At 40.9% G+C, this 13,507-nt stretch overlaps 1 protein-coding gene across 2 annotated transcripts; it reads right to left on the reverse strand.

The window, feature by feature from the left end:
• Positions 1-2,314: 2,314 nt before the first annotated feature.
• On the reverse strand, positions 2,315-12,485 carry LOC115175053 (synaptic functional regulator FMR1). Of its 2 annotated transcripts, none has more exons than XM_029734218.1 (15): positions 12,177-12,485; positions 11,678-11,730; positions 11,231-11,324; positions 10,890-10,961; positions 10,634-10,782; positions 10,405-10,495; positions 10,190-10,306; positions 9,225-9,395; positions 9,013-9,091; positions 8,797-8,909; positions 8,601-8,687; positions 8,117-8,342; positions 7,699-7,884; positions 7,417-7,496; positions 2,315-5,086 (listed from the first exon to the last, which is right to left on the reverse strand). In XM_029734218.1, the coding sequence occupies exons 1-15, from the start codon at positions 12,225-12,227 to the stop codon at positions 4,889-4,891; spliced, it is 1,767 nt and encodes a 588-aa protein (XP_029590078.1). In that variant the 5' UTR covers positions 12,228-12,485; the 3' UTR covers positions 2,315-4,888. The 2 variants fall into 2 exon arrangements, with proteins under 2 accessions (XP_029590078.1, XP_029590070.1); XM_029734210.1 differs by having other exon boundaries at positions 11,222-11,324.
• Between the last annotated feature and the right edge of the window lie 1,022 nt (positions 12,486-13,507).

Raw genomic sequence — 13,507 nt, forward strand, 5'->3', positions numbered from 1 at the left:
AGCATTTTTAACATGGGTTCCCTATGCTCATCCATCAGCATTAGTGCACATTGGAAATAATGACTATGACTGCATACTCTATTATCTCTGTCCAAATGGGAAGCACAAAGGTAAGTAATATAAGTGGACAACCACAAACTAATACAATGTAGTGGATGTAATGGACCCTCCGCTCTTTCTTTGTAAAGTAATTTATTACCAGCTGAGCATAAATGAGACCGTGAACTGTAGGTATATATTGTTATGTTGCTTGGAAAACAGCCAAATGCACCCTGAATTTGATAATTATTTTCATATTATCTTGATGATTAATACAGATTAACAGGCCAATTGAAATGTTACATGCACATACCTTGATTAAGACTTTAATCAGCAACTTGATAGTAGGAAATCTAATCATTGGTAATGATAACCAATCTGGGTATTTTACTAGTTTAGGCAAGGAGGATGTTTGTTTTGCTGTTCACATTTAGACAACTGTGTGATGCCTTGGTAAGTATGGAAAGGATAATGGTGCTTCAGTTGATTATTTTATGCTTCTATACACATGAACGTACACACACAAAAAGAGTGTGAGCTAGAGAGAAAGAGAGAGAGAGAGAGAGAGAGAGGGGGGGGGCATCAAGCAGGAAGCTTGGCAGCTAAATGCCAAGAAAGTTGAGCTTGGTTGAAAAAAACAAAGACAAAGCAGGGTAGAGTGCCACAAGAGCAGAAAGGAAAAGGGCTCCTCAATTGTATTGTGCTGAGACGACTGAAAACAAACCTCTTTAACAAAGAGATATAAAACCAAATGAAACATAATCTATAAAATGCTTCACTACATCACCATACTTTATTTGAGATTTCTGAAATACCATTCAAAACAGCAGCATGTTAAATTCAGCCGAAACACTATTTTGACTAATAAAATCACCTAATGAATGTACACTGTCATTATATGCTAATGAAATACTTCTCCAGGCCCATTTTTAAGTGTTGCCATTGATTTTCCATGCATGTATTAATGAGAGTACAGGCAGTGTTGGCCAGGGGAAGGGAAGAGAGGGAGGGAGGGGACTGGCAAGGGATGAGGGGCTCTGGAGTGCTGGGTTCAATTGACAAGGCCCTCAGTGACAACAGGAAAAAGAGCAGGGTGAGGTAGAGAGAGCAGTGGGTGAAAGAAGAGGCCTTCAGGTCTCTCTCGCTCTCCATGGCGGTTGTTATTAGGCTGGCAAAAACTAGGTCAGTCTCTGGGATACAGAAATGACAGGCTAAATTGCTTTGCCAAAGCTGAGAGAGAAAGAGAGGGATATATATATATATATATATATATATATATATATATATGAGAGAGAGAGAGAAAAAGAGTGTGGGCCCTCTTTGTTTTGTGCTCAGTATAATCGGCATATATCTTTTGCAGAAGTTGCGATTCTTGAGTTCATGTAATGACTGCTCAATGTGCAACAACCAATTTTTGGAACAAGGCTAATTGGACTAAGTCTGCCAGGGCTCCACCACGTGGTCAAAAAAGAGACTTCCATCGGCGCTCTTCAAATAAATTACCTACCTACTATACGTACCAGTGGTACTGAAATGTGTCCTGCACAAGTCCCTATATTTAGATGTACTGTATCATACAAAATCCTTAATTACATACTTAATCCTCTTCATTCCTATGTGGAACATAAGCCTTCCAGGAGAAAGCACCACTACTACTTTTTTGCCTTTTTGGGGAGGGTTTTCCATAACAGGCCACAGTCCTTCATCTCCTTCTCCATAGTTCTTTGTCAGGTTTCCTTTGGGCAAGAAACAATCAATCAATCAATCAAAAGTATTTTATAAAGCTCTTTTTACATCAGCAGTTGTCACAAGGTTTTTTACAGATACCTAGCCTAAAAACCCAACGAGCAAGCAATGCAGAGGCAGAATCAGAGTTGCTAGGAAAAACTCCCGAGAAGGCAGGAAACCAGGAAGAAATCTAGAGAGCAACCAGGCTTCGAGGGGTGACCAGTCCTCTTCTGGCTATACCAGATAGAAATTTAAGAGTACGTGACCATTAAGGCCAGATTGTTTTACAATACGTTCAAACGTTCATAGACGACCAGCAGCGTCAGATAATAATTGATGGCTACAGAGGGTGCAACACTTTAATATTCTAAAATTAGACAGCTTTTCAGTCAGGGAATCAACGTTTCAAAGTATCATTACATATTTGCAGCTACTGTTCTTGGATGAAATATGGCTACAAATATTTAACTTTCATGATAATTCTTGCCCAATCCATAGCCACCAACGTTTTATATATAGAGCTCAAAATAAATAAAATACTCTAAAGTAGCAGAGGAAGATCAACCTTTATTTATTGAAACTGCTTGCATACAAAATATATTGCACTATAACCAGACAATGTCAACATAAAGCCCAATCTGTTCCGCTAATATGTACAAAGAAAATATTGCCCAAAGTGGTGTAACATACAAGGTCAGTCTACCCAGTTGGTTCACTATCTACAGTATTTCTGGTTTCAGTTCTGCTTTCAAAACACAACACCCTACAATGTGTGCAAGAAGAAATGTTTTACAATTGTATTTTTCTTGAATCGTATACGTTCCCAAAATAAATAACTAGAAAACAGTCTGTTTGGCAACACTGTGACTTGACCTTGACAACAGAGTAGACTGTGAGCTGATCTGCAACATCTTGTCAGTTTACTGTCTGTGTCAGATAGACAAATGTCATTCAAATACTGAGTAAACCATTTATGCCCCAGGCAGGGTTAGATAAAGTCCCAGATGAATGGTGCCATTCTGAAGAGACCATGGCCCACATTGCTCAGGCCGTTCATAACGATCTGATCAAACATCTCTTCCAAGTCTGCACCATTAAACTGGGCTAAACCTGCCATCATTTTCTGTTTTAAAAAGCTTTTTTGCTTATCCCACCCCTCTGCTATTAATACAAAATATTCAATTAATGTCTATGTAATTTCATCATCATACTTATCTAATTTATATAAAATCCCAAAGACTGAGTCAGACTGGGGCCAGTTCAATTGTTGACTGTTAACACTGGGGAGAGCAGTGGCTGTTAGCCTGCTGAAAGACAATTTTGCTAATTGGACATTGGCAAAAAACAGCAACACAAGAGATGCTCAGACAGCTGTTCACTGATGCCCATTGGCTGTACATCATCCAATGTTGCAATTTAGAGTGTAAACAAGAAAACAAAAATTATTAAAACAAGACACTAGGAATACCCTCACAGTATTTTTTTTTTCTTCAACTGTAAACTAAAGTTTTAATGCACAAGCACTGATCCGATATAAGACATATGGTTATAACATGGGACTAAACTTCATCCTCCATATGGCAAAGGTACATTAGACTCAGAGTTAGCTATAGGGTTATCTAAACTTGGTAATATTGTTGACAGCATTCATGTGATTCACCTGCTGAAGAAATCTTATCACATCATTGTTTATTATGGTTCATATTATTTAGTAGTTGCAAATAAACCAAAAAGAATGATAAGTGCACATTTGAAGTTCAATCCAAAACAATAGCAAAAACGTATTTTAAACAAATGAGATAATATACAGTATGCACCCCCTTATATAATTTACAATCTAATGACCAATTGTCAATATCTTATGAACAATATATTAGGGTTGGAGAGAGATGTGTGCGCCAGTCTTCCCATTGACACTTTTAAATGAAAAACCAACAGGAAAGTGATTGTTGGTCAATGTATGGCAAAAGGACCATGTGCTCAATATCGCTCCCCAGTTCGACATAGTTCATGTTAAAAGGTCCATATATAAGTGCTTCTGTCATAAGGTACTGTACAGTGTTGACAATATGGAGTCCTATCTGAATCTAATAGTCTCCATTAAATGTAGCCAGTGTGAAATGACATGAATCTGTTGAGACTTGAATAAAAATTCACACAAATAAACTCAGTATCTTTCTCCACTGTGATCCTATGGTAAGATAGATATTGAATTCATGGTCATTCCACCATTTAAAAAAGAGAAATGCTTTATCATTGGCTAGAAAAATCATCATCCCTATTCAAGCAATATTCAGCACTAGGAAACAGAAACCAAGCAACGCTTTGGGAAACTCAAGATTGCTGACTTTCGCCAATGTCAAAACCAATGATAAAGATGTAGCCTACATGCATCGTAAGGTTAAAAATACAAACTTTTCATTTTTTTTGGAAGGTGAGCTGTGTGTTCACTACATGAGTAAAATCCATTACTGTTTTCCAATGTCGTCTTCTTCCCTGATTGACTTCTATTTGTGATACTATCCACACGAGATAAAGGCACAGATCAGAGAGGAGGGTTATTCTTTTTTTTTTTGCTAATGATGCAGCCGTGACCTCACATGGTAATGAGTTCTATATTCCACTGTGACCCACGGCTCCATAAACACATCATGATGGAAAGAGAAGGCAGGAAGGACCAAACAATCCAAACCTCTATCCGGAGAAAAGGCTAGTACTGTACACGAACAAGTGATAGAAAACCATATCCTTTTAGAAATACAGATTCATCAAGGTGGCCCCTCTTTTTGTTTTACACATTTTCTCCCCACAGCTTTTAATCATCTGATAGGTAGTTGTCAACAATGTCAATTAGAAAAAGACTGCAGTCTCAGTTTTCCTTCTCCCGTTAACACCTAAAAGCGTAGATGGCTCCTTCCCTGTACACAGTAACCCACCCACCTGCTGCTGATGCTGCTGTCGGAGTTTCTTTGTCCAAAGTGTGCTTAATTTCAGCCCTGACCTGTCCTCTTTGGCCTAACGTGTCTCTAATGAAGAAGCTTCTGGATTGATGGCGTGGTGTGTGTGAAAGAGACGTGTGTGTGTGTGTGTGAAAGACGATGGTGCCTTCCGTTGGCCCCATCTACGATACCCCGTTCACCACCACCGGGGGCACAGCGGTGGATTCACCACTAGGGCCCTCTTGCTTCTCCTTCTTGATAGGTCGCTCTTTGATGGGTCTCTGTCGGTTTGCTCCGGGGACAGTTCCGTCGCCTGCGGGGCCAGGGGGACCTCTGGCTGCAGCATGCACACTCCTCTCATTGTTACTGTCCACTCGGATCTGTGGGACCAGAGGATACTGTATGAGATGGTAGATTGGGGAGATGCAGGACAACGGAGTAGCGTCACTTTCAGGTGAATTAGAGTTTGGAGCAGTCTGTCCGCCCGCCAGATGCATTTATATTCGATTCTCCTGGAGAATAGAGTCGGCTAATGTGCTATCACTTTACGTTTGCACACGCCACAGATGACCATTAATCGGCACTTCTATAAATTGCGTGTCAGTCGTGTGGTGAAAAACTCAATGGTCCGAGCTCGAACTGTTGTTCCCATGTCTCCCCAATTTAAATTAAAAAGGGCATAAAGCAACTATTTCTCAACGCCAGAAATGCAAATATTACTAACTTAGAGCACCCCAAGAAAACATTCACAAATTACAAACACATTTGTATAATACTGTAATATTGACCTAAAAGTTGGGTTTGAGGTTCTCCAAATCAGCACTAACTTTGGAAACAATCACACAACGTCAGCTCCACAGTGAGGAAATAAAAATCCATGCTCACCCTTCATCTACTCGTGGGTAAAAAATAAAAATAAACTTGTGGGTTAGTAGTATGGAGCTAGCCAACAATTGCATTTTTATTCATCAAGATGGCCAAGCTTTGTGTGGTAGTAGGGTGTGGACACACTTGCTATGCCTCCATGGCCACGGCAAATGAAACAATTTGTAAAAAGTGAGAAACATTTGTGAGAATGACGGGGTTGAATTGGGCATCTCCTCGTCAATCTGCAGGGCACATTTCAGGACTTGAGAACTTCCATGGCCATCAACAATGGAAGGAGGGTACAGCAAAACGTTGCTTTTCCAAAGTGGGTACTGTCCCTACCAACAACGTGGCTTATAAAATATCCCGAACAGCCAGCAGCACCAGCAGAGACAGAGCATTATCAGGGCTTCACTGTGTAAGTGAAAGAGCTACCGCATTAAGCTCATGTCTTCCACCTAAATAACACTGATTAATGCCAAAGTAACCAAATGTCTACCAGATGTGGAAAGCTAACTGCTTGTGATGTCATAGAAAGTACAAGCCTATGGGAAAAGAGTCGCGATGGAAGTCAATGTTTCTGTATAGAGCCGAGGCTGGGACCGATGTGGGGTCTGTGGGTAGATGGCGGGCTAAACTGAAATGAGACGCGTCGGCCACGTATTTGATCGTGGATCTGGTGAAATTTTGGAGAAAGGAGGCATGTTTCTTTAGAGGGGTGGATTGTGCTCAATGGGAAAGTTTTGTCTATTTCTGGAGCTTGCCGCATGAATTGTGTTTTGGGAGCTGCTGGCTGTCTGCATTTGGGCTCTCTGTGTGTGTGTGTGTGTGGATGGCTCATTGGAAAGTGTCTGTGGCGCCTGGGGAGTTTTCTATAGAGCCTGCCTGCGGGCTAAATTGAAATGCGACGCTTTGGTCTGATCGCAGATCTGGGGTCATTTTGGTGAAGTCCCAGAGACAGGCTTTCTTTGGAGCTGTGAATTGTGGATTTTGTTCAATGGGAAAGTTTATTTTTTGATCGTAGGATAAATGTTGTCACAGTGGCTTCTTGTTCAAGAGTTATCAGCTAACATTAGCTTGCTAATGCCAGCTATTCTCCTCCTCCATTTCTGAATGAATTTGTGGCCGTTTCTTTCTAAACTGGCAAAATAAGTGAGCTAAATTTTGTTTGTGTACTGCCATATGTCAATAATATGTCACTAACATAGCAAAGTTTTTCGCTGGTATGGGCTAGTAAATATCCTAAATCTAGCCAGCTAGACAGTGAGAGCCGAAAGAGAATTCTCTCTAACTCTCCCCAGTTTTAACTTTGTTTCCTCTGCTGCTGGCTTGATACTGTTCCCTCAAATAAATGTATGTAATTCGATTTTTTTTTATATAAAGAATGTAATTGTGTCAAAATGTTATGAATATTGTAGAAAAATCCTCAGCCGTGTACCAGCTTACCATGTACAGTAGACTCACCGTGTGAGTCATCAAAATTACTATCTTGCGTTCGGGCAGTCGTCGTGGTTTGTATATGTGGGGAGCATAAATTGTACAATAGTTATTATACAGCACTAACTACATAAATATCTGATAGGGTCCATTATCTGCTACCTGTTAAGTCTCTGTCAGAGATCATTGACTAAGTTGCAAAACGGCTCCTGTCGTGTGACCAAAATGGCTCATTTTATGACCAAATGACAAAATCAAGTTCCTACAAAGCGCAAATTGTATTATTTTCTACATTTCCCAGAGGTCTTGAAATGGTACATGGTGACATCTACTGGTAGTGTTATGACACAGCAACTGAGGCTGCTGCCAGGAACAAAGAACAGCTGTTGCTTCTGGAATTCCTCACCTGCAAAGAATCTTCCTGAGGCCTTAGCTTAGGGTCTCTGGTATTCCGTGAACGTGACTCAGTCCACTGGATGTCTTCAGCTACAGAGACAGACAAGGTAATATACAGGACCTCAAAATGTTATTACGGCAGAATGATTGTATCATTATTCTGACTCATACAGCAGTACATAAAACCCTAAGGCAACGAATGCATTTATATACAGACAGTGAAACGGGGCCCTTGCACAGTAGGGGTATTATAGTAAGAATAGATAGGCTAGTTCGAATATGGATAGGAGACCTTTGAAGCCTCCCCCTCTTCCTCTCCCTCCCCGTCCACGAGGCCCTCCTCCCCCTCTCTTGCGTGTATCGGGTCGTTTGGGGAAGCCCCCTGTCAGCTCGTCAGTGGGGGCCAGAGACCAGTCGCTCAGCTCGTCCTTGTGGTCCGACTCTGTCTCAGACGCATTGGAAGCCTCAGAGTTGGTGCCTGGTGAGAGCGATAATTAGTTATCCTGTAAATAATCACCAATTTACCAAGTTCCACTCAATCCCATACAGCCATAGTATTGTGAAAAAATAAGGAAATAAGGTTCCATATAGGCTGAACTTGTTGCGTATGAACATACAGTAACACATAGAAGACAATCAGTGCCTTCTGGACATAGCCTACTGTTCCATATGGACCTGCAGATACAACTCCACTCTTTCCAGTTACATACCGGAGGTAAAAGAGGGGCCACCGCGTCGGCCACGGCCTCCTCCTCCCCTGCTGAACGGCTTCCCTCCTCTCTGGGAGCCCATGCCCATCATGCCCAGGCCACCGTTGTCTACAATGAAGGTCTTGTTGTCAGGCCGTCCAGTCCCCGGGGCCCTGGGGCCTCCTCCCCCAATCTGCCTCAGCTGCTCATCTATCTGCAGCCGCTCCATGCGCAGCTGGTCCACTTCCTACAGGGAGACATGACTGTATCATGACTGTATTCAATAACAACTTACTTATTTAAAAGTAACCTATATATATCTAATAGTGAATGTTAGGCAGAACCTATCATTCTGATGAAGTCATCAGTCAATAGAACAGTAAACAAACTCCTGATTTCAGTCTTTGGATGAAAGCTTCTGCTAAGTGGCATTTATTTTAACATCCATAAAAGGAACATAATCATGTTGCAAATTTCAGCAAAGCAATAGGTGAAAGCTTCTAACCTTCAGATAGTTGAGATGATAGTCTAACAGTACTTTAGCATTGGAAATGCTTTCCTTTGTACCCACAAAGACAAACGGCACCATGCCCTGTAAGAGAAACAAACAGACAGGATCTAATGAGGACAGAGTGGCTCCAAAGTCATCAGTAGAAACCAATTAAAGTGAATACAGAGTTCATTTGATTCTAGCCACTTACCTCATCCACTGGAGGTGGCTTCTTGTCATTCTCAGCCTCGATCCGAACTCGAACAACACCAGATTTATCCACTACTTCCTGGATCAACTTCCCATTTTTCCCAATGACTTTCCCTGGCAAAGGAGATCTGGTATTAGATTATGAATGATGATAAAATGGAGACTGAGTTTTGATGACTTTTCAAACAGAACACAATTTTATCATCTTCTACTTTACCCACTAAATTCCTTGGTACTTTGATGACATCTTCAGAAAATTCCAAGAAGCTCCTAGCCTTGCGGACTGCCTCTTGATCCTGCAATTAAATCATACCCAGCAGAGATAAAAATACATTCATGTCTATCACTAGTATGACCAAGTAAATATAGCTTGTGAGTAGAGGTTTGTGAGCTTCCATATTTGTGCTAGTTGTGTGGTGAGCTCCCTACCTCGCCATAGATGTGGAAGGTGCAGGTCTCTTCGTCCAGGTCTATGGTGGTGACCCCAGGTACTTTCCTGGCCTGCTGGATATTGGCACCATGGGTCCCGATGGCCAGCCCCATCAGGTCATCTCGTACCACAAACTGCTCGTGGAACCTAGATGCCAGCTGTCGAGAGCTCTGCACACAAACCATAACCCCACGCATAGTTTAACCATAGTTCACCTCATGCAGAGACAGTCTATTGAGGTTAACAACGCTAACAATGGCTTTGTCTTAATATGAGACAATAAGCAGGTTTCCATTCAATCTTTTTATGTGAGTAAAGTACATGTCGGATAAAAGAAAAATGTCATGACAGGCCTGATGGAAACAGAAAATGTTTCGGTAGACTTTCCAAATGTCAACAAAACACGCTAGACAAGGTAGGATCTTTGTGTCAGTAAAATGAATTACGCGAGAAATGTCGGTGGAAATGCTTTTATGCGTAAATATTTATATAATAACCATCATATCGAAGCAAACTTGGGGACTTGTGTGGTCCTCCCACAATGACCAGTTGGGAAAGCATGCAGTTTATTAGGCTACAGATGAAATCAATGACGACGAACTTCAGAGGGTGGTGAAAGTACAAGGTGATGAGCTTGAAACTCCTTTCCAATAAATATTGAGCGTCTTATTGGCTGCTGTTTGACAAATACAAATAATATTTCTCCATAATAATAATAATAATAATAATAATAATAATAATAATAATCTCATGTAGGCTATACGTGCCTATACCTAAGTGGGCACACTTGCTATATAAACGCAACATTTGTGTGAGAAAGCCATCAGTAGAGTTGAAAATGCAATGAAATATTGTTTGCATAATGTTATGCAGATTTTAGAATATTTGCATGAAAATCTGTCACCAATTGGATGGAAACCTAGCTAATGTGTTTGACTTGCGAGTGTGCTTAAACTGTAAGTACCTCCAGTTGGCGGCTAGCCTCCTCGTTCCTCTGCATTAGGGACAACTTGGTGCGCAGGCTCCGGAAATGCATGTCGCTCAGCATCTGCGCCCTTTTGGTTGTAATCTCATTCACAGACTAAAAATCAGAGAAATTATGCGGGAACTGTATGAAACAATACCCAACAGGGACCGAGGTGTGAAACTTTGAGAAGCCAGAAAAAGAATCGAACATACCAGAATAACAAGCTGTCTTTTGTCTGAGTCATAAGTGACATTGAATGCTCCCACTGCCTTCTTAAAATCTTTATGAGAGTCTTTCGAACACCTAAGAACAGAAAACAGTTTTGCCCCAATAGCAATAGTCACACATAAGCCTCAAAACCACTAGTCACACATACGGCAGCAATGACAACAAAACTCTAGTACTTTACTTGAAAAAGCCTTGAAGAATAGGCCTACTTACATTTGCAGCAAGTCCTCTGGGACATCTAGGTGAATTTTCAGGAAGGAGTTTTTTGTAGCTGTCTTGTTTGGGTTGACAGGCCGTAACCTCTCTAATGTGACTATTTCATTGAGCGTGGCATCACAAGCTGCATACTCTATGACATAAAACTGAGAAGAAGAGACTTACATGGGGATCATCATGATAAGATTACAATAGCTACATAATAATAATAAATGAATGCAAACTCTCGCTTGAACCGCTGCATTGGACTTACCTCTCCCTTCACCATCCGGACCTTCGCCAGCCACCACCCACATGGTTCTTTATCATTAGCCCTAGAATAAACCTGTGAATAGAACAGTGGATAATATTTGATTAAGTACATCTTGTTGAGTTATTCTCACTGATATCCATTTCAATTGTTTGCGATACACATTCACCAAAACCCTGTGAATAACCAAACAGAAAGAACACAAAACAGCAGCTCCCTTCTGCTTTCAAGAAACACATAGCTATCATTGTATAACCTAGCCTACTAGCAATAAGCAAAGTATTAGGTTTAATTGACATTGACCAGTGGGAGGGAAGTCCTTATCCATTACTTACAGCACATACCTCAACTTCATCACTCTCGTTTATCTCTTTCTGAAAACCTGTGGGTGGAGGAAATCGAACATCATGGAAGGGAATTTGACGTTCTGGCTGCCAACTGAAAGAATAGAAATAAACAAATGAAACCAGGGCACTTCACAAGGGGAAATTAATCAACAACTGAACAAGTGTGCGGTGCACATACACTGTAGTTCAATTAAAAGAGATACCAATTGTTATTTGCAAGTACAACTAATTATAGTAGACATGTAGTCCATGGTGGTTAACTATTACTCAATGCCTGGGTCTGATTCAAAGTAGCATACTGCGTTGCTATTTATCTAACTACTGTAACTACAAACTAGTTACAGTAGCTACCTAGTTGGCTAGCTGGATAGTCCACATTAGATTTGAACGCCAGCTAGCTAACGTTAGCTAATTGGCTTATGTTGCCGGAAACCAAACACTCACTTGTTTTCAAAGGACACGGTGACAGCACTTTCATGAACATCCTTCAAATATCCCTAAAATGAGAAAAGGGTTGAGAAAAAACAAGACATGAAGCAGACAGTCATTGAGCCAACAAGAGGTCAAAGCCAAATAGATTTTAATCTCATGGACTGCTGCTAGATAGCAAGTCTTATTAACGTTACAATATTAACTAGGCAACACCTGAAACTAACGTTACTCGACGAAATAACATATGCCACCAACGACACAAAACTCAAATTATTTATGGCCTTATTGAAACAACTTCAGATGTGTTAGCTAGCATTGGCTGCACGTCTGGTAGAATAAGGCTGTGCTGTCTTGTCTGGGCCTGACGCGTTACCCCCTAGCTAGCTAGCTGTAGCAAGATAGCTCACTGACTGACTCAACGCAACATATTTACTGGACACCGCTGTACAACAGAAACGCATTCAAATACTAGAACTAGCAGCTAGTTTGCTAGCTAACGTTACCAACCCACCTTGTAAAAAGCCCCACTCGTCCCCCTGACTTCAACCGCTAGCTCGTCCATGACACCTAAGCTAATGTAATGCTAGCTGGGTAACGTTAGCTACAACACTATGAGTGCAAAACTCCGGTCTTGAATCTCTCGGTAACGTCGTTACCCTTTTGCACGCTTTAATTTTTCGATTTGCAAAGTTGCAATTTTAGATTTATAAAGAAATGAAAGCGAAACATTTAAATGATGCTAGATCATACAGTTCGCAACTGCTCTTGCACGCATTGATGTGTAAACATAAGAGCCTCCCTTCCCATCGTCACGTGACAAGGGTCAACTCTACCATGTTCACTCAGTTTCATATCATCGGTTTCTATTCAGGAATGAGTGGTTCAGCGATCACTGTGCAATGGATGTAATAATCATCATAGTAAAAATGTATATATATATATATGACATCTATTGTGAAGCTGTGAAACCTATTCTTATTCTGTGAATTATTCCCCCCCCCCCCCCTTGACATGTTCAAATTATAATTCGGCTCAAACTAGACTTGGCCAAAACAAAACGGCACCGATTGGCCTATAGGTGCGCTGTAGAAACCAGAAACTTGGTATGTACCTTGCCTAGCCTTAATTTGCCATAATATCAGTCAGGATAGATTTTCCTCCTTTGAAATGTTTGAAAACCTTGGAAATAACACACAATTCAGTATGTAGGCCCATGGTACATCTCTTAATTTACACCGAATAAAAATATAAATGCAACATGTAAAGTGTTGGTCCCATGTTTCATGAGCTGAAATAAAAGATCCCAGGAATGTTCCATATGCACAAACAGCTTATTTCTCTAAAATGTTGTGCACAAATTGTATTACATCCCTGTTAGTGAACGTATCTCCTTTGCCAAAATAATCCATCCACCTGGCAGGTGTGGCATATCAAGAAGCTGAATAAACAGCATGATCAGTACACAGGTGCACCTTGTGCTGGGGGGGAAATAAAAGGCCAATGTAAAATGTTCAGTTTTGTCACACAACCCAATGCCACAGATGTCTCAAGTTGAGGGAACGTGCAATTGGCATGCTGACTGCAGGAATGTCCACCAGAGCTGTGGCCAGATAATTAAATGTTAATTTCTCTACCATAAGCCGCATCCAACATCATTTAAGAGAATCCTCAGCTTTCTCCCATCAAAGCCATTAAACTCGAACTGTTTTAAAGTCACCATTGGCCTCATGGTAAAATCCCTGAGCAGTTTCCTTCCTCTCCGGTAACTGAGTAAGGAAGGACGCCTGTATCTTTGTAGTGACTGGATACACCATATAAAGTGTAATTAATAAGTTCACCATG

This window comes from Salmo trutta, chromosome 3 (assembly GCF_901001165.1).
Source record: "Salmo trutta chromosome 3, fSalTru1.1, whole genome shotgun sequence".
In the NCBI taxonomy this organism is placed as follows: Eukaryota; Metazoa; Chordata; class Actinopteri; order Salmoniformes; family Salmonidae; genus Salmo; species Salmo trutta.